Raw genomic sequence first — 20,139 nt, forward strand, 5'->3', positions numbered from 1 at the left:
AGACTTGTACATTAGTGTTCACAGCAGCTTTATTTGTAATAGCCAAACAGTAGAAATAACCCAGATGAATGGATAAGCGAACTGTCATGGAGCCACATAACGGAATTCTATTCCGCAATAAAAAGGAATGACTGTTAACTCATACCACAATATGGATGAATATCAAAATAATTACTTGATTAGAAGAAGCTAGGCAAAGAAAGAACCTATTGTATGATTATATTTCTATAAAACACTAGAAACTATAAACTAGCCTATAGTACTTGGGGATGGTGGAGAAGGCAGAGGAAGTGGGGGTTATAAAGGGGCATAAGGAAATGAAAACTTCTAGGAGGTGATGGATATGTTTGTTATCTTGACTGTGATGATGGTTTCTCAGGTGTATACTGTGTCAAAACTCTTCACATTCTGACAATGACAAACTGAAATAATACTCCAGAGGAGGTACTTTACAATGACCTATTTTAATACATTGCCTCCAGGAATATATGTTATTTAAAAGTAGGGGGTCAATTTAACTTACCCTTTGCAAGCCACTGGAGGAGCATAAAGCATACTTACACCACTTAAGGATTTGCAGATGTCCTTAACATCTAACTATAAGATATTTCCAATATCTGGTATTGGAGTGGGGCCAGGTTGGAGTTTCTCTCTCTCTCTGAGCTGTTTTCAGAGTGAAAGGAAAAGAAAATGGGAGAGAAAGAGCACTAGGACCACAGCTAAATCCACTGAAGTCTTCTCTTCTTGCTATGACAAATATGAGCTTGCAATGCAAGCTTTTATAACACTCCCTGCTCATTCAAAATATGCATCTGATGCGCAAAGTTGTCAATTACCTAGATCAGCTCTAATCTCTTCTGAACTGACTTTGACCCACTGACAAATCATAAAACTAAAGTGAAAAACAACCTCTTCAAATTGTACATGTTAAATCTAAATCTGTGTTGCTTACTGTCTAAAGAAGCAGGGGCATGACATAATTAGCTCTGCATTTTAAACAGATCATTAAGAAAGCAGTATGAGGGCAGAGCTAGAACACCCAGAGAAGGAAAAATCAGAAAGGCCAGATGACTGCCAGGAGAGAATGAAGTCCCAGAACCCAAGGAAATAAAGAATTTCAAAACAAAGGACAAGATAAGCATGGTCCACAGACACAGCCTAGGATGTTCAGCAGCAGTAATTGACTGGAGGTCTGGCCAGAGAGCCCCACTACTCAAATATTCTCAACACAAGATGACTACACTCTGAGACCAAGTGCACCTCTTTGGGAGAAAGCCAGGAAGGAAGAAGGAAACAGTTTAAAAAACCAGACTGTCCAACCCAACCAAGTGATGAGATGAAAAGATCGCACACCCAGCTGCCCCTCCCATCCACCCATGGCACAATCAACTACTTCCTGAAAGGTCTGGCAATATACCATGCAGGGATATGGGAGCCCTCAAGCCATCACCTTTAAAAGCCAGGATGGCAACACAAGCCCTTGCCATGCACCAAAATTGTTTTTTGGGACCACTGAAATTTCTTTGCTGAGTTCTCAAAACTGTTATTAAAACATGATATAGATCTCCTATTGATAAATTTTCCTTATACTGAAGGATTCCAACAAAGCAATGAACTGACATTACACTGAGTGTTTCAGTTCATCAGGAAAAGTCAGGGCCCTCCTCTGTTGGGAATGCCATCAAACACTGAGTTGGAATTTAACAGGATCCTCTGCAGTCTTCTATCTCTTAGGTCATGATGATACTAATAAGGATGAATAGATCTAGTCCATTTGTCCCTAATTAAGTTGGTCTGGCTGGTTTCTAGCACACACAGCACCTCCACTCACAAATTAAGTGCCATTTCATTTTATGGCTCTCAACAAGCGAAGTGTACACACAAGACTTACCAATGGCTTTAATTGATTCTCCTGGAAAAAGTGGAGCCTCTTCCATCTGTGCCAGCTTATTTCCATCCCTTAGAGCCTGGCAGAAAAAAACAAAACAAAACAAAACAAAAAACAGGAGTAAATCTCACTTTCTGGGTACCTGTGAAGAATTTTGGTGCTCTGTGATATCACTATAAGGCTACAGAAGCGTGCAAAATATAAGCACCCAACCCCTTAAAAGACAATTTCAAAGCTCAGCATCACAAGACATCATGCTACATATTCTAGCAAATTGTTACAACATATTTAAATTTCACAGTTAGGAAGCATTAATACATAAATGGCTTGACATGACAGAAAGATACTGTAATCACTACACAGATAGCTATTAAAAGGTGTCGCTAGAAGTTGCAAATAAGATCAGAAAAAGGTTACCTTCTGAGCATGAAACTAATACAAATAAAATCAACATGAGACATAGGTGCTTAGCTAGCTGTAGAAATGACCCAGCCTATGAGAGAGTTTGGGAAGGCCAGAAGTCTCATGAAAATAACCAGGGAATAGTCTTGGTACAGTACACAATAGGAAAGACCTAGGCTTTGGTACTGCAGCCCAGCTATGTGTGTGTGTATGTGCTCATGCACACGAACATGCATGTGCAAAGTGTATGACTGGGAACATGAAGAGTGAAGTTGTCAGTGTTTACCCGATCTGGGCCACAAGGGAATGTGCTCTCCTCTGGCACGCAAGAGTATTCCAACCCCAACTGTGGAGCAGGGTGTTTTCATCAGGCATGTCCCAAGACAATCCACTTGGCAATAACGTCACACTCACCAAGAAGATTGCTAATGATTTACTAGGTGTCTTGGCTACATGATACTAGGAAGAGGATAACCTTGGATGGCCAGAAAAATACATGCCCACATTTTTAAATGAGCAGATTGGCATTGTAGCCCAGTAGCCAGTCTCTTGTGAACTTGGGTGGATAGTGCCAGATAATTCAGCGGAGGTGAGAAAATGGTGTTCTTGAACTACAAAGCTAGGGACTAAAGCCTGAACTCGGGGCCTATTCCAAGGTACTGCCACCCTGTGAGATGCTGCCAAGGAAACCAGTCACTTTCTCATTGGCATCTCTGACATAATGTGTCATGAATAAGAATAAGGTGATCAAAACCCCAGAAATTCCAAAGCTGTGTTTCATAGAGCATTACTTTTCCAAGAGATGTGAATAGGTCTTAAAGAAAAAAAAAAAAGTTTGGGAGATGCTGGGTTAAGCAAAACAAGTTCAGCTGCTTTTTTCAGTGAGATGTCTTTAGTGTGTTAATGTACACTGAATCAGCAAGAGGGCGCTAGAGTATAATGCATTTCTCATACCTAGTTGATGGGGGACTGCTTTTTCCACCTGTTAACATCAGAGGCCACTAGCGTTCAGCGGAAAACAGGTCGAACAATACTGTTTTCAGCATCATTTTGTAAAGCAAAATATTTTTAAATGGATGTGTTTTATAATTCTAATCTAAATTATTGAAAATTCAAAATAGTAATTATTTTCATAGTTACAACAATATTTCACTATGTTTTATTAAAGGACTTAAATAAAGGTCAATTTAGAAACACTACACATAATAGTTTCATCAAATTTTATAAAAGGAAAAAAGCCAAACTATAAATAGCAAATTCAATGTTGAATGTTGGTCAGGGGTATGTCAGTTCTACTGGGAGAGCACAAAATGACATGGTCCATCCTCCTCCTTATCAAAAGATGCATGGTTAAAATAATATAGATCAGGAATCATTTTTACCTCTAAACAGTTAATTCAATTCCAATTTTTAGTCCAGATTGGTTTCTGAAGACATTTTCAGCCAAAAATTTTTGGAAGTTAACACATTAAGTGGGGGGAGAGTGTAGAGAACCATTAATGGATTCATTTTTATACTCACATCTGATTTGGAAATATATTTTATGCAACAAGCATAAACTAACATGTATACTTATAAATGTCTGGTTTTAGAAACACTAAAAGATCTCCAATCTTAGAAGCCTTAATTTGAAAGTCTGCTTTATGCCTGAACTAGTGACTAATTGTACAGCATTTCACAAAGTGAGAAAGCTACTTTAATCAATATCAGAGTTTTAAATTACTTCAAATGTCACATTGTTAAAGCCTATTTTCATGGCTAAATATTATCACATACTATACAGATTTAAGTTTCTTATATGTTAAAATAAATGGAAGCAGATTATTTTGAAATTATAATTACTAAAGCAAGCTGCTTTAATCAACTGAATCTGGAGGAGCTTAGGAAAGATATGACTCCCTTTATTTAGAGCAAGCCACATCAAATATTTTAAAGTCCTCAATCCAGGACTACCAATAATGTTGCATATAGGAGACAGAGGTGATCAGGACCATTTTAAGAATGCACAATGCTCTCAAGATAGAAGTTGAAAATCAAGGATTTCTCTTCTCTTCCCATCGTCATGGTAAGTTTGGCTTGAAACATCTATGCATTTATATGTCAGTGAGACATAGGAAGACAAACCTCTCACTAATGATAAATCTGGGACATGCTTTTTAAATGACAAAAAAGAACAACTGTTGGAATAAAACAAAGAAGTGATCCAATTGCTTCAGATTTCCCCATAGGAGATCCCTTTTGTAAAAGAAACACATTTAGCTTTAGCGTAGAAACTCAAGAGGAGAAGAGTTTTAAAAGCTTGGAGGTTTTTTGATTGCTTTGGTGAGTATAGTAGATTCCCTTTATGAAGCTGCTGTTAGGAGAAGGGACTCACACTTGTGCTACATTAAGCTTTTACTGCAACTACGAGGTTGCACAGGACATGATTTGACCCTTGATTTATCCAACCCATGTTCAGCACAATCAAAGGATGGACTATTCTTGTGAACTAAATTTGATCTCATAAACACACCCATTCCTCTTGGTGCTGTGACTCAAAGTGTTGTCCAACTGGAGAACTCCCTCTGATGACCTCCTGCCAACTTTGTTCCAGTGACCCTGAAAGTCCAGCTGAGGTCTCCCAGCTCCCTGAATTTGTCCCTGAGGGCTCCAGCCCACTCAACAACCCTGGCCTCTCCACTACTTTTCTCCTCAGCCTGAATCCAAGCCACCAGGTGGATAGTTTATATAATGGTTGCATGCCAAAAGCAGTGGCTTTCAAACTGGGCTCTTCAAATTGCTTCCGGGGTCACCAAAGGACGGTGGGGCTGGATGATCGTGGACAATGGTGCAGCTGAGCACTTGGGGCATGCCACGCTTCCCTGGAGCTGCTCTTCTTTTGGTTTCACATAAGCATTGGTACTGCAGCTTTAAAAGAGAGGGTCTAGCGGTACTGAGCAGAGTAAGCACTCCAGAATACTCTATGAATAATTTTGTATTCTGATTAATATATGTAACAACTCCACAGATATCTACATGGTACCAGGTACTGTGTTGGGCACAGATCATGCATATTTGAAGAAAGCAAAGTGTGCACCCTCAAGGAGCACCCTTGGCATATATATCTGTCCCCTCTATGTCTATGTACAAGTACTGCAGAATCCTACTGTGATGGATGGTTATTATCCCCACCAATAACCCTATCTGGGCAAACCGAGAAGACACAAAATGTTGGATAAACCAATTTTTGCAAATAATGTCATATGGAATCTACCAAATTTGGACAGGAGGGCACTACTATTGTGGTAGAAGCATCTGAAAAGTTTTGCTTATTATCTAGAAGTCTAGTATGAAATGGCTTCTAAATACATGATCTGTAGCTACAAACAGATGAACACGTAGAACTTGCCACCTGATCAGCTTCAGCTTCAGAAGGGTAGCCATTGTGTTCTTCCTGAATCTCCTGCACAGCACCAGGTGCATGGACAAGAAAAGGCAAAGAGGAGAAAGAGAAACACGTGCAAACAGACAGGTGAAAGGACAGAATTTCTTTTTTAAGGAGACAGTAAGCATGTAAAAGTCGACACACCTTTCATGACTTTGTAAATCACATTTTCCCCCTTGGAGTTAAGGAAATAATGTGCAGGCCATCTATAGCATCCTTGGCCTAAAATGGAGTATCTAGTCTGTGTTTGTGTTGGGGCAGAAAAATGAAAAGCAAACAAACATCATGGATTTCAAAGAATGTACTATCTTTTTAAAATCAAGCAATACTACAGCATATAGCAAAGAAACAAAATAACAGGCACATACTGTACTCATAGAAAATAAAGCATACCACAGAAACCCGGTAAAGGGCAAAGTCAAGCCCAAATACAAAGGCAGTTCATAGACATGTATTTTAAAGACAGTAAGTATTCATATGCTCTAAAGAACTATTACATTGCTCAGGGATCAATTCCACTGCACACATGCATATATCACATGCTGGAGATTTTATATATATATATAAAATTAGCAATAAGCAATCAGAAATAGACGTGTATATATATGTGTACACACACATATATACATGTGTACACACACGTGTGTATTCTTATTGCTAATTAAATTCTGTGATTCATATATCAATATCATATTATCTCTAATTAAAGGATTAACACACTTCCAAGAAACAGCTAAAACGCCACACATCTTTATTTAATTTTTCCAATCCCTTTAAAGGTATATTGTTCTTAATTTCTTTATAGAATCCATTATTTTTTGAAATTTTAAAAATTGGACTTTTTATTCAGCATGTGGTAAAAAGAATATGAATACTGAAGATGACAAGACTATAACCTCTTTTTAAAGTTCTATCAAGTCTCTGAGGTTAAAAATATTAAAATTTAGCATATATATATATATTTTTTTATTTTTGCTTCATGAAACTGGTTGTAATGACTTGGTTTTACAAAGGCAACTAGTGAAGAAATAGTAAAGCTTTAAAAGAATTTGCTATTTCCCATCTTTCACTTTTGTCAATGAAGTACAATAACTCCTTAATGTAGTTTTATACTTTATCATCAGATTGAATTTAGTACAGTTAGTAAAGTTCAGTACACTTCAAGACAGTATCATTTTTCAGTGCAGCCAGTTTTTTGAAATTTCCATCTTTATAATATAAAGAAAATAGAATCATTAAGTTTTTAGAAACAGAAAACTCAATGAACAAAAAATACAACATTTCAAAATTCAGGGAAGTGTAAAGCCAAGCACTAATATTTAACAATGTGAATCAATGAAAGAAAATGGTTCCCACAAGCAAAAGAAAACATGGTGAAAACAAGACAAAACAAGGAAAACCAACTAGAATAACAAGACTTAACTTGCTTATTTTTGTACTACTTCATTGGCTTCAATAAGATTAAAACTTTTAAACTGAAGTTATTAAATTATACTATCAAAATCCACATTGTTTTCATTAAATGGAAATAGGTTAATTTTCAATGTCTGTTAAATGCATGCACATTACCAATCTTTGTCTTGCTTTATGAATACTCTGAAATAAAGGGAAGGAAAATCATGAGGAAAATATAAGCTGTAACCCACTATATCTGTATTTTTAAAAAATAGTAACTGGGATAGATTTTGCTAAATTTAGCTTCAAGATTAGCACTTCTACTTTTTGGATTCAACATGCAAACACAAACATGACTTAAAATCTTACTTAGAAAGGACAGCCAACTAACCATTTTTTTTAGTTGCTAAATTCTGTAACATGAATTACACAATAAACAAGATTAAAAGAGACCTCAGTAGCCCTAGCCTTATAACCCCAGCCATGAATGTCCATTTGGTCATAATTCATGTAGTACAACAAAAGTCAGTATTGCACACTGGTAACAATTTTAGCTTCTTGCCCTCACACACATTGGCTTTTATTGCACATAAAAACACTGTAACAAATAAAGCGTTTCTAGTGAACACTTAAAGCTATAACATAGCAGAGCAAATTGATCTGAGTGATTCATAAAAACCAGTGAGAAGGTAAAGAACACTAAATAGACTAAGTGTTCGATAAAGCACAGACACACACAAGTAGGAGGCCCATCTGCCGAAAGCCAAGTATCCTTACCCTTATATCAGGCCTCCTGAAAACCTGTTAGTTAAAATACAGAACATCATCATCATGGACATTTACTATTGACCTGTGAAAGATGCCATTAGGTTCAACAGCCCATTCCCTAAGAAACATCATAATCCTCTAAGTCAAACCAACATGATCAATCCTAACACATTTGCCCTCTAAGTTTCATTTGATATCAAATCAATCCTAACACATTTGTCCTATAATTTTCAGGGAAGTCTATGATTTGGAGAAACATGTCACCCTTAGGCTAAGACTAATTACATTACTTTAAACACAAATCCTTCCATCAACACAAACCCTTCCGTCAAGTGCTATTACCAGCTATTGTAAACAGGCTATGTTCAAAAAGTTCATTAAATTCTGTTTGGAATACTGAACGCATTTCCCCCAAAAAACCAATGATATAAAAAGGCAGTCATATGTCCAAACCAGCCCAGGAAAACCAAACCAAAAACCACAGAAACCCCCACCATGGACCCAGAACAAGCACAGCTCAGTTATAGGATTGATGGTATCATAAAGCTGAGTTAACTGCAAAGCTTAACCTAGTTTCTATTGAAATTACATTTCCAATTCATACTTAGGACTCCTGAATTAAACTCCCCCATGCGGCTGCCACAGAGAGGAGGGTGCCCGCTCCCCACCCCAGCACCAGCTGCACGGCCAAAGGGAAGCTCCAGGCAGGAAGAGGTAAGTGGCTGTTCCTAGAGGGGAGGGAAAGCCCAGCTTTACTCAGTAGGGACTCTGATTTCAGCAACAATATTCTTGTTGTGCCTGAGGCCTGTGAATCCTAATTGAACATGCAGCATACACATTCAGAAAGCCCTGGTCAGAGGGAATGGCCGGCAGAATGAATGGAATTTTTTAAAAGCAAATAGTTGTAATAGCCTGGGAAGATTTTAACCATCTCTGTTCCCCATTTCAAAGTCTGCTATCCTATGTTCTAACCACTGAATGTTCTGTGAAAACAAATCATCAGGAAAGAATCACCGGAGGTTCTTACTAGCTTTATGGTTTCACTCAGGATGGATAAGATCACATGATACAGATTCAAAAAAAAAAAATTCACTGTATTATTATTAAAGTAATCTTTGAAGTCATTAAAAGGTATCTGAATTAAGTGATGCCATAGCTAAAAGACAAAGTCTACACATAAGTTACTAAACACAGACTATTCAGACTATGAAACTTAAATTTGTCTTTTTTTGGGAGGATGGATATGTTTACCCTAATTGTGGTGATAGCTTTATGTGTGTATTTATGTCAAAGCTTATCAAACTGCATACTTTAAATATATGAGGCTTACCATTTGTTAACTATACCTCAAGAAATTTGATAAAAAATAAAGTAGTAATATGCTTACGGTAATAAAAAACTCAAAATATTAAGTCTCCCAGAGCTTCATTCCCCAGTGATAACCATATTTAAGTAGATCTATTTTTAATTCTGAGAAGTGCTTCCATTGTCATATACTTCCATTTCTTGATTTGTCAACTTTAAACACTGTCTATTGACCTCCCATTTTAAAAGATGAGAAAATAAATTCTCAAACTACTACCTCCCTCTTCCCAATCTCTGCTGATTGAACTGCTAATTTTGAGTTCTTTTGTTCTCCTTCAGCAGCTGCTGCATCATAAAAAACACCATGATTTTTATGTTTCAGATACTCTAAGCACTGTATTAACACCTTTTGTTCTCAGAACAACCTTGTAAGATAAAAACTATTACAACCAGGGGCAGTGGTTCATGCCTGTAATCCCAGCACTTTGAGAGGCTGAGGCAGGTGGATCACTTAAGGTTAGGAATTCAAGACCAGCCTGACCAACATGGTGAAACCCTATCTCTACTAAAAATACAAAAAATTAGCCAGGTAAATTAGCCGGGTGTGGTGGCAGGCATCTGTAATCCCAGCTACTTGGCAAGCTGAGGCAGGAGAATCGCTTGAACCTGGGAGGCGGAGGTTGCAGTGAGCCGAGATCACACCACTGCATTCCAGCCTAAGTGACAGAGCCAGACTCGGTCTCATTAAAAAAACAACAACAACAAAAACAACAACCTATTATTGGCCCCATGTTTTGATGAGAAAACCAAGGCACAGTTTAAGTAATCTGGCTGAGTTCAAGGTGGCAGAGCACGTAGTTAAACCCCAGAAGTCTGGCTCTGGATTTGTGCCCATAACAACTCTGCTATACTGCCTGAGCATGGCACCTCTATCATTAACCCATTTAAACTACAGCCCCAAACTTATTTTGACCCTTCAAATGTTAAATAGCTCTTAACTCCCTTCAGGTTTTTTAAATAAATCAATACCACAACCCTTTCTTCCACCTCTCTACCTCCCAACCTCCATTCTGTAACTACAATTAATGTTTTGATGCTTTGTCTATAAATAGTAAAAACTGAAAACTGAAAAATAACATTCACAATAAAATGTTTATGAAAATATTGTCCACTGCAGAACCAAATTGTGCAACTGAACCTTGATATAGTTTGGACGTTGTTCCCTCTAAAACTCATGTTGGATTCTAATCCCCAATGTTGAAGGTTGGGCTTGGTGGGAGATGTCTGGGTCATGTGGGTGAATCTGTCACAGTTGGGTGCTGTCTTCGAGTTAGTGATTGAACTCTTCTGAGATCTGGTTATTTAACAGTGTGTGGCACCTCCCGCCGCCTTGCTCCTGCTCTGGCCATGTGAGATGTCAGCATCTCCTTTGCTTTCCACCATGATTGTTAGCTTCCTGAGACCTCCCCAGAAGCCAAGCAGATGCCAGCACCATGCCTCCTGTTAAACCTGCAGAACCGTGAGCCCAGTAAACCTCTTTTCTTTACAAATTACCCAGTCTCAGGTATTTCTTGATAGCAACGTGAGAACAGCCTAACACAAATCTCATATATGGCAGTCATAACTCCTTGTCAATAGGCCTTTGCCACTGGAAGGAGAAACTAACTTGAAAAAGGGTGCAAAGGGGTGAGATGATAATCTGCTTTAAACTCACATAATTCTTTACCTACTGCCATGAAATCCTCAGTGTTCTTGGTATGGCAGGGGAGAAGGTCAATGAAGGCTTACCCAAAAGTCTCTTAAGTTGATACCTATTTTACCATGTCCCTCTCCTGAAATAAGCCATTTCAGACACATGCACAGAGCTTCATTTTCTTCTTAAATCTGATTCTGATGGAAGCCAGAGGAGAAAACAAAAGTTGCAAGCCAGGAGGCCTGGAAGCCAGTTCTCACTGGTGATTCAGGCTTCCTAATGCCTGCATTCTGGGCCTCAGTTTCGACACATATAGAATGAGGGGAGTCTATGAGATGACTGCCAAGACCCTACCAGTTCCAAATTCTAAGGATTCAGGGTATCTAGGCCTCATTAGAAGACTTAAGAAAACAGCTCCCAAACTGAGGCTAAGGGAGGTAAATCGGCCTAGTGGTTAAAAGAACACACTCCAGAGTGCAATCCCAGCTCCAGCACCTACTTACTGGCCACAGGACCTCAGGCGAACCACACACCCCCTTGGAATCTTAGTCTCCTCTTCTCTGAATGGGAGATGTCGAGTGCACCTCCCTTGCAGGTTGTTGGCAGGGTTAAATCATTAAGATAACTGTACCTGGGGTGGATAAGTAACCTTTTTCAGTTGATGAGTCTCAGCTGTCCCAACTTGTCCCATAACTATTTTCACACATCCCACATCCATCCCCTTCCTCTACTTCTACACATGTCAAGAATCTATGAGAAGGTGCAGAAAAAGTTGACAGTGATCCTTATCTATTTAACATAGCAAGCTTACTACCCCAAAGTCAATGCTACTGGCCCTTGTCATGCTCTAAATGGCTTCCACTAAATCAAGAAAAAGCAACAAAATTTAAATTTGTGTGAAAGTTTGTGTTGGGAATAAAACTCCCTTCCTCTGTCCTTCGGGGCACTCCCAAGCAGTGAGGTGAGGGCCTCTGTTGACCACTTGCTTTGGGTAGACTTGAGTAAGGGAGGCAGTATACCTTCCCCTTCTAGGATCTGCCTGCCAGAGAGACCCTGAGGATACAGCCTCGTCTTCCCAGCCTGTGGAGAGTTCACCTCTGTGGGCCCTGCCCCGCAAGAGAGGCCGCAGTTGTCCAGGGCCGCCTTTGGGTGCACATGTTTAACTCTAGAATGATGAATGAGGCAGCCCACCTAAATCAGCCCCTCCCAGCCAGTTTTTGTCAATGAATAAAGCTGATACTTTGGTCTAAATCTGTTTGGCTCCTGTCTTAATTCTTGATAAGGTAAGAGCTGACACCCTGAAATCCCCAAAGTGTGAAAGTATTTCAGAAAGTTTTCAAATACAGCCAGTACTAGTACTACAAATAATAACAAGCAGTTGCTAAAGGCTTGCTATTACACCAGGTACAGCACTAAATGCTTTATGTGTTAGCTCAACCCTCCCAGCCAGCCATATGACAAATGAGGGAACTGAGGCAGTGAGAGGCCATACGGCCAGCAGCAGCAGAGCAGGGATTCAAACCCAAGCTGGCTGGCTTTAGCAAGCATGCTCATGACCCCAACACAGCCCCATCTAAATCTGTTTCCCTTCTTGAGGGGGCTGACAAAGACCCTTCAGTCAACTCCCAGAATGCCCTACTCTGCCCCGCTCTCTCCTCCCACCACAGCTTGTTTACGTGTCTATTTTAACACTTACCACAGGCCAACTTGTATTATAATTTTCTGTGTCTCTGCCTATGAACTCCATGCAGCCCAGCCCAGCCCAGGCCCTTGCACATAATAGGTACTCACATCATGTTTCTAAAAGTGGAGTAGTGTTCAGCAATGACAACACACTCCTCTTGTATTTGTTCTTATACATTATATTTTTGTAGAGTAATAGCGTACACTAAATGAGCATTTGTGTTCCATCCATATGTCGCCTCATTTAATATATTCAATCTCTGCTATAATACCTATTACACAGATGAAGACACTGAGACTCAACAAGGTTAAGTAACTTGTTAGGCAGCTAGTTAGTTACGGGGCTAGGATTCAAGATAACGTGTTCTGACTCCAAATTTTATCTTTTGGATAAATCACATGAGAAAATTCTAAGTCAAATAAATATCAGTTTTTTATAAGTTGTCTTTGAACTTATGCCACTTCTTCTCAATAAAATATTGTAATACTGGAGTAAAAACTCCACTATTTTCTGCCTTAGGTATAAAGTCTATAATATTTTTGCTTTAGCAATCAGATTGCTACAAAATAAGTTTTTTTAAAAAAAGGTTTTGCTCTGCTAAGAAGCTGGAATTGTCAGGAGATGATTCTTCTTGCTCTAGTAAAACTGAGCATGTTTGTTAGAGCCTCAATAGCCAGAAGTCTATACAGGCCAATAAAAATCTAAAATAGTCAATCTTCCCAATATATTTTTTTAACAAGGTCATCAAAATACAACCCTGGGGCCAGATGCAGTGGCTCACACCTTGGCGTCCCAGTACTTTGGGAGGCCGAGGCAGAAGGATTGCTTGAGTCCAGGAGTCCAAGACCAGCCTGGGTAACATAGGGAGACCCCATCTCTACGAAAAATAAAAAATTAGCTGGGTGTGATGACGCATGCCTGTAGTCCCAGCTACTCAGGAGGCTGAGGCAGGAGGATCACTTGATCCTAGGAGGTCAAAACTCCAGTAAGCCTTGATGGTGCCACTGTACTTCAGCCTGGGCAACACAGCAAGACCCTGTCTCCAAAAAAAACTACAACCCTGGTTTTTGGGAAATCAGTCACACACACCTAAACCTTACCTGATGCCTTTGTCAAACCTTGACTGAAACAATCACTCTAAGGCCTGCCATGAAATGTGGCAAATGAGCTGTTCATTTCTATCCTGGCTGAAGTATACTGGCCCAATTTCCATTTACAAAACTAATGAGTATATTTGTAATTGAACTAGTAGAAAGATAACTGTTGATATTCTTGTCATTAACTAAATTTATTATAAGAAACATAATAGTTAACTTCTAACACCTTTTTCAGCATAACTATATTTTTCAGTTATAAATGCCATGATACAAAATTGTACATGCAATATAGAATCATTCAGCAGTCTAAAAATCTTGACTTTTTAAATCAAACTTTTAATTTTGGGATAACTGTAGATCTACATGCAGTTGTGAGAAATAATACAGGTTTCATGTACCAATCACCCAATTTCCCCAATTGTAGCATATTACAAAACTATAGTACAATATCAGAAGCAGGATACTGGCATTGATTACAATCAAGATGTAGAAAAATGTCATCACTACAAGGAACCCTACTGTTGACCTTTTATAGCCACATCCCACTTCCCTCCCTGCTTTCCTCTCTTCCTTGCCCCTGGCAACCACTAATCTATCTTTATTTCTATCATTTTGCCATTTGAAGAATGTCATATAAATGAAGTCATACAGTATGTAACCTTTTGGTACTGCCATTTTTTTCCTTACATAATCCCTTTAAGATTCATCCAAGTTGCTGTATCATTCTTTCTTTTTATTGTTAAGTAATAGTCCATAGCACGGATGTACTATAATTTGTTTAACAATCCACCTGATGAAGAACATCTGGGTGGGTTCCAGTTTTCAGCTATTATGAATAAAACTGTTAAAAAACATTCATATACAGGTTTTTATGCAAACATAAGATTTAATTTGCCTTGGACAAATGCCCAGGAATACAATTGTTTGGTCATATGGCAGGTGCACATTTAGTTTTTAAGAAACTGCCAGACTGCTTTCCAGAGTGGCTGTACCATTTTACATTCCCATCAGCAATCAATGAATAATCTAGTCCTCCACATTTGGTGTTGTCACTTTTTAAAAATTTCCAACCATTCCGATAGGATGTAGTGATATCTCATTGTGACTTTAATTTGTATTCCCCTATTGAGAAATGATGTCGAACGTCTTTTCACGTGCTTACCTGCCATCTGTATATCTTCTTTGGATGCCTCAAGTCTTTTGCTCATTTTCTAACTGGATGGTTTGATGTTTTTACTGTTGAGTTTCAAATATTCCTTATATATTCTAAGTACTAGCCCTCTGTCAGATATGAGGTTTGCAAATATTTTTTTCCCACTCTGTGGCTTGTCTTTTCATCTTAACAGTCTTTCACAGGGCAAAAGGTTTTAAATTTTGATAAATTTTTCCTTTTATGGATTGTGCTTTTGGTGTAAAGTTTAAGAAAAACAATTTACCTAGTCCCAGATTCTTAAGATTTTCTTTTTTCTCTAAAAGTTTCATACTTTTAAATTTGTGATCCATTTTGAATTAATTTTTGTATAAGATGTGAGACTTAGATCAAGGTTTTTTTTGTCTATAGATGTCCAATTACTCCAGCAGCATTTGTTGGAAAGGCTATCTTTCAACCATTAAATTGTTTTCATGTTTTGGTGGAAAAAAAATTCAGTTGAGCATGTTTCTGTGGGATGACTTCTGGGTTCTCTGCTCTGTTCCATTAATCTATGTGTCCATACCTCTGCCATAGTCTTGATTACTGTGGCTATATGGTACGTCTTGAAGTCATTTAGACTGATTCCTCCCACTTTATTCTTCAAAATTGTTTCAGCTACTTCAGTTCCTTTGCCTTTCCATATAAGTTTTAGATCTGTATCTACAAAAAAACTCTCTGGAATTTTGACAGGAATTGTGCTAAATGTGTGTATCAATTAGGGGAGAAGTGACATCTTTCCTATATTGAATCATCCAAATACATGAACGACACTGCGTGTCTCCATTAATTTAGATCTTTGATTTATTTAATCAATATTTGATAGTTTTCAGCATATGAGTCCTGTTTATGTCTTATTAGATTTATACTTGCTATGGTTGAAATACAGCCCCAAAATTTCGTAAGAAAATATTTGCAAATCGTATCTCTGGCAATGTATTAATATCCAGAACATATAAAAAAACTCCTACGTCTCAACAGCAACAACAAAAACCACAAACATCACAAATAACAAGTGTTGGCAAGAACATCAAAAAATGAGAACTCTTGTGTACTGTTAGAGGGAATATAAAGTGGAACAGCCACTGTAGGGGTTCAAACATGTCCCCTAAATTTCATGTATTCGAAACTGAATCCCCAAATTCATGCTGCTTGAAGGTAGGACCCTTGGAAAGTAACTAACTGGGATTAGATATGGTCATCAGGGTAGGGCTTCTATGATGGGACTGGTGGCTTTACAAGAAGAGAGATCTGAGCTAGCAGGTTTGCTCTATCTTGCCATGTGATGTCTCCTGCCATGCCATGATGCAACAGGAAGGCCCTGACCAGATGCTCACCTCTCAAACTTTGGACTTCCCAGCCTCTAGAACTGAAAGTAATAAATTTATTTTCTTTATAAATTACCAGTCTGTGGCATTCTGTTACAGCAGCAGAAAATGGACTAAGACAATACCTAAGTATTTCATTGTTATAATACTAATGTAAACGGCACTGTGTTGTTAATTTTGGTCTCCATATGTTGCGAGTTATTTCTCTTATTACTTTCAATTTTTTTTTTATTTTTAGCTACCAGAAATCTGACAATAACATGTCTTTGTGTGAATTTTTGGGGATTTCTCTCATTTGGGATTCACTCAACTTCTTGAATCTGTATGTAGGCTTATGTGTTTTGCCAAATTTGGGGAATTTTCAGCCATTACTTCTTCAGGTGCTTTTTCAGCCCCATTCCCTCTCTCTCCTTTGGGAGTTGAATGACATTAAGTGTTAGATCTTTTGTTATACTCCCAAAGGTCCCTGAGGCTCTGTTCATTTATCTCTGTTACTCAAATTGGGTAATTTCTATTGTTCAATTTTCAAGTTCACAGATTCCTTTTGTCTGTCCTCTCTATTACGGTGTTCAATCCATCCTTTGAGTTTATTTCATTTATTGTATTTTCCAGTTTTAAAATTTCCATCTAGTTCTTCTTTGTGTCTTACATTTCTTTGTGGAAACTTTTCTATTTTTTTTTCATTGTTTTAAGCATATCTGTAATTGCTTATTGAAGCAATTTTATGATGACTTCTTTAAAATCTAACACCCCTATCATCTCAGTTTTGACATCTGTTGATTCTCTTTTTCCATTCAGTTTAAGATCTTCCTCATTCTTAGTATAACAAGTGATTTTTCCTTAAAATCTGCACATTTGAGGCATTATGTTTTAAGACTCTGGATCTTATTCAAACCTTCTGTTTAAGCTGGCTTTCTCTGACATTGCTCCAACAGAAGAGGGGCACTACTTCATTACTTCCAGGTTGGGTGGAAGTCCAGGTTCCATGCTCAGCCTCTACCGACACTGCAGAGTGGAGGGCTCCTTATTATTGCTGAACAGGGGTGAGAGTTCTAGCTCCCAGCTAGGCTTCCACAGAAACCTCCCTGGCTGAGAGAGAAAGAGGTGCCTCATTGTTGCCCTCGATATGGCCTCTACTGACACCACAATAGAGGGGGCAACCTCCCTACCAATGGATGACAGTGAAAGTCATGACTCTCCACTAGGTGTCCCCTGATACCACCACCACTCCAGGGAGTTGTTATGCCTCATTGTAGCCTGGCAAGGGTGGAAACCAGGCTCTCCAACTGGCTTTGTTGGTAGAGTGGGTGTGGGGTCATAATTTTTTTCTGTGGTGTTTGGCTGGAGTAGAGTGGTTAGTGTGTTTTCTTTCTGCTAGGCACTCCTTTCCTGGTCCTCTGGCTAGACAGAGTAAGCTTTTCTTATCTGCACCTGTTGACATTTCTGAGTCACTGGTTTCTTCAGCAATGAATCTGGGACATATGTGGCAAAAACAAACCCAGGGAATTCACAACCATGTCACTCCTTGGGTCTTGAGGTCCCTAGCTAGTCTGCCTTTTCTACCTTTCAGAGTATTCTTATGTTTATTTTGTACATAATGTCCAAGGTTTTCAGTTGTACTTATTATGAAGAATAAGAGAAAATATATTTGCTCCATTTTTTCCGGAAAGAAAAGTCCAAATCTTAACATTTTTAAGAAATAATTATTTCCCAAAAAAACCATGATAGGATAACATTCTTCTATTACAGTGGTTACAAACTGGAGGCCTATAGTAGTACAGGGTTTTTTAAAAAGTTAAGTGCTTTTAAGGGGGCATTCTGTACTCTCCAGTTCTCTACAGCACTCCTCCATGTCTGCCTAGCTTGTGAACTGTCCCATGAAGGCATTTGAGTTCGCAACTTCTGATTTATAAGTCACGAGGCTAGGCTATAGATTACAGGCATATATTTTGAAAGTTCATGCTAAAGTTTCCCATTTCATACACTAGGACTCAATTTAAGAAATATTAATCAGGGCCCAGCTCAAGCATAATGAAGCCTTTCCTATATTCTGACTTTGCCTTCCCTCCAAATCCCTTCTAGAAATTTTTGTTGAAGATCCAGAATGTAATTACTATACTATCCTATCCAATGATTAAACTTAGTACAGGGCCGTCTCCATTTTCTCATTTTTCTTCAGAATGTTGAAAGAAGAGCTACTGTGTGTATGTGGGTGAGGGAAGAACAGAGAAGAGATGATGATAATGATGAAGCAAGAGGAAGGAAGATAATCACATTAAAACTATAGTGTCCTAATTTTCATAAAGCTTGCCCAAATCAAATTCTTTTGAATACAATTGAATAATGTTCTAGCAAGAAAGGCATTTAGAGGTGTATAATCTAATCGAAGCCCTTTTACCCTTCCAGATAAGGAAACTGAGCCTCAGAGACTATACAAGGTCACAAAGCTAACCAACATTGTTTGTACTACTCCATCATGTTCTCTTTTCATAGCCTAGTGCTACTTTCCAAACAATGAAAGCTGTGATCAACTATGTCACTTCTACTAACAGTTCCTAAAAATGTTTCAGTTTGTAACTGTATTATTTCATCTCATCTACAGAAGATTACATTCAAATTTTGTTCTTAAAATTTCTGATAAATTCGAGAGAGATTTTTTACCATTTGTTAGCCCAGTAAAACTGAAAGCAATTGAGTTGGTAGTGGGGGGCAGTGCAAGCAAAACAAATATTTTATTACATTTTTGTCTAACGGTCTTAATTTTCAGGCTAATCTTCAGGATGACTTGGTATTAAATCATGCATTTATTAATTTAGCTGACCCACAATTCAGTATAATAGCTATCTACTCTTTCAGCTGGGACAATGCTTGCCAAACTTGTCATTTCACATACCACCTCAACAAGTTTGGCTTGCTGTATCTGCAAACCGCCCATCCTAATTTCGTATTTATTTTTATATTGATTTAAATTCCATTCCCTTTTAATACTTTGCCTGCTCTAAGCCATAACACCCACTAAATCACAAGCCTGATGTGCTGACTTTTCTAATACACAAGAAAATAATTACATAGCTACTAAAATATGTCCACAGACATACCATCTAAACTCATCTCATATGATACCAGTGATATTCTTACTAAACTTCAGATGAGCTGACCCTGGGCTATTTATGATATGAGTAAATAATAAAATAATTATTCTCCAACATCTGAGTTGCTAATTATTCAGATTCATAGTAATATATCAAAAGTTCAGGGTGCCACCACCAATTTCAACAGATAGAAACTCAGGAAGCCTAGGTTTTGAGATTTTATCATGCATAAAATCATATGAGACACTTGTTTCCCTCCCTCAAAGACTGATTCAGTAAATCTGGGATGGGGCCCAGGAAGCTGCATTTTTACAGGTACTCCAGGGAATGCTGTTTTGGGAAGAACCAAGGGTCACATTTTGAAAAACAGTGGATGAGGCCGGGTTTGGTGGTTCATGCCTGTAATCCCAGCACTTTGGAAGGCCGAGGTGGGAAGATCACTTGAGCCCAGGAGTTCAAGACCAGCCTGGGCAACATAGTGAGACCCCATCTCTATAAAAAAAAAAGAAGAAAAAGAAGAAAAAAAGAATGAAAAGCAGTGGATGGGAATGGGGGTGGGACAAAATCTTTAAAATCACCCTAGCTTTTCAATAGGATGACTCGGGTTCAAATCCCAAGTCTAACTGCATGACCCTAAGCAAGTCACTTCATCTCTCTAGGCCTTGGTTTCCTCACCTGTTAAATGACGACTGTAAAAATAGCTACCTTGATGGACTTTTTTAAGGAAACAGGATCTCTCTCTGTTACCTAGGCTAGAGTGCACTGGCTTTTCACAAGTGTGATCACAGCACACTGTAGCCTTGAACTCCTGGGCTCAAGTGATCCTCCCATCTCAGCCTTCCAAGTAGCTGAGACTACAGGCCACCACACCCAG

General features: G+C 38.5%; 1 protein-coding gene across 9 annotated transcripts in view; it reads right to left on the minus strand.

Annotated features, from left to right (window-relative positions):
- MTMR1 (myotubularin related protein 1) overlaps nt 1–20,139 on the minus strand; it is a 73,707-nt gene that overhangs the window by 43,927 nt on the left and 9,641 nt on the right. For 4 of the 9 annotated variants that reach the window (XM_064360528.1, XM_021674583.2, XM_064360540.1 and 1 more), the window contains exon 3: nt 1,892–1,967. In XM_064360528.1, coding sequence (XP_064216598.1) covers nt 1,892–1,967 — 76 coding nt within the window. Of the gene's footprint in view, nt 1–1,891; nt 1,968–5,678; nt 5,733–7,886; nt 7,911–20,139 lie in introns of all 9 variants that reach the window. The other 5 variants (XM_064360545.1, XM_064360542.1, XM_064360516.1 and 2 more) reach the window with 5 other exon arrangements.

The sequence above is a fragment of the Aotus nancymaae genome, unplaced genomic scaffold (assembly GCF_030222135.1).
Source record: "Aotus nancymaae isolate 86718 unplaced genomic scaffold, 86718_ANA_hifiasm-v0.15.2.pri h1tg000004l, whole genome shotgun sequence".
Taxonomy (NCBI): domain Eukaryota; kingdom Metazoa; phylum Chordata; class Mammalia; order Primates; family Aotidae; genus Aotus; species Aotus nancymaae.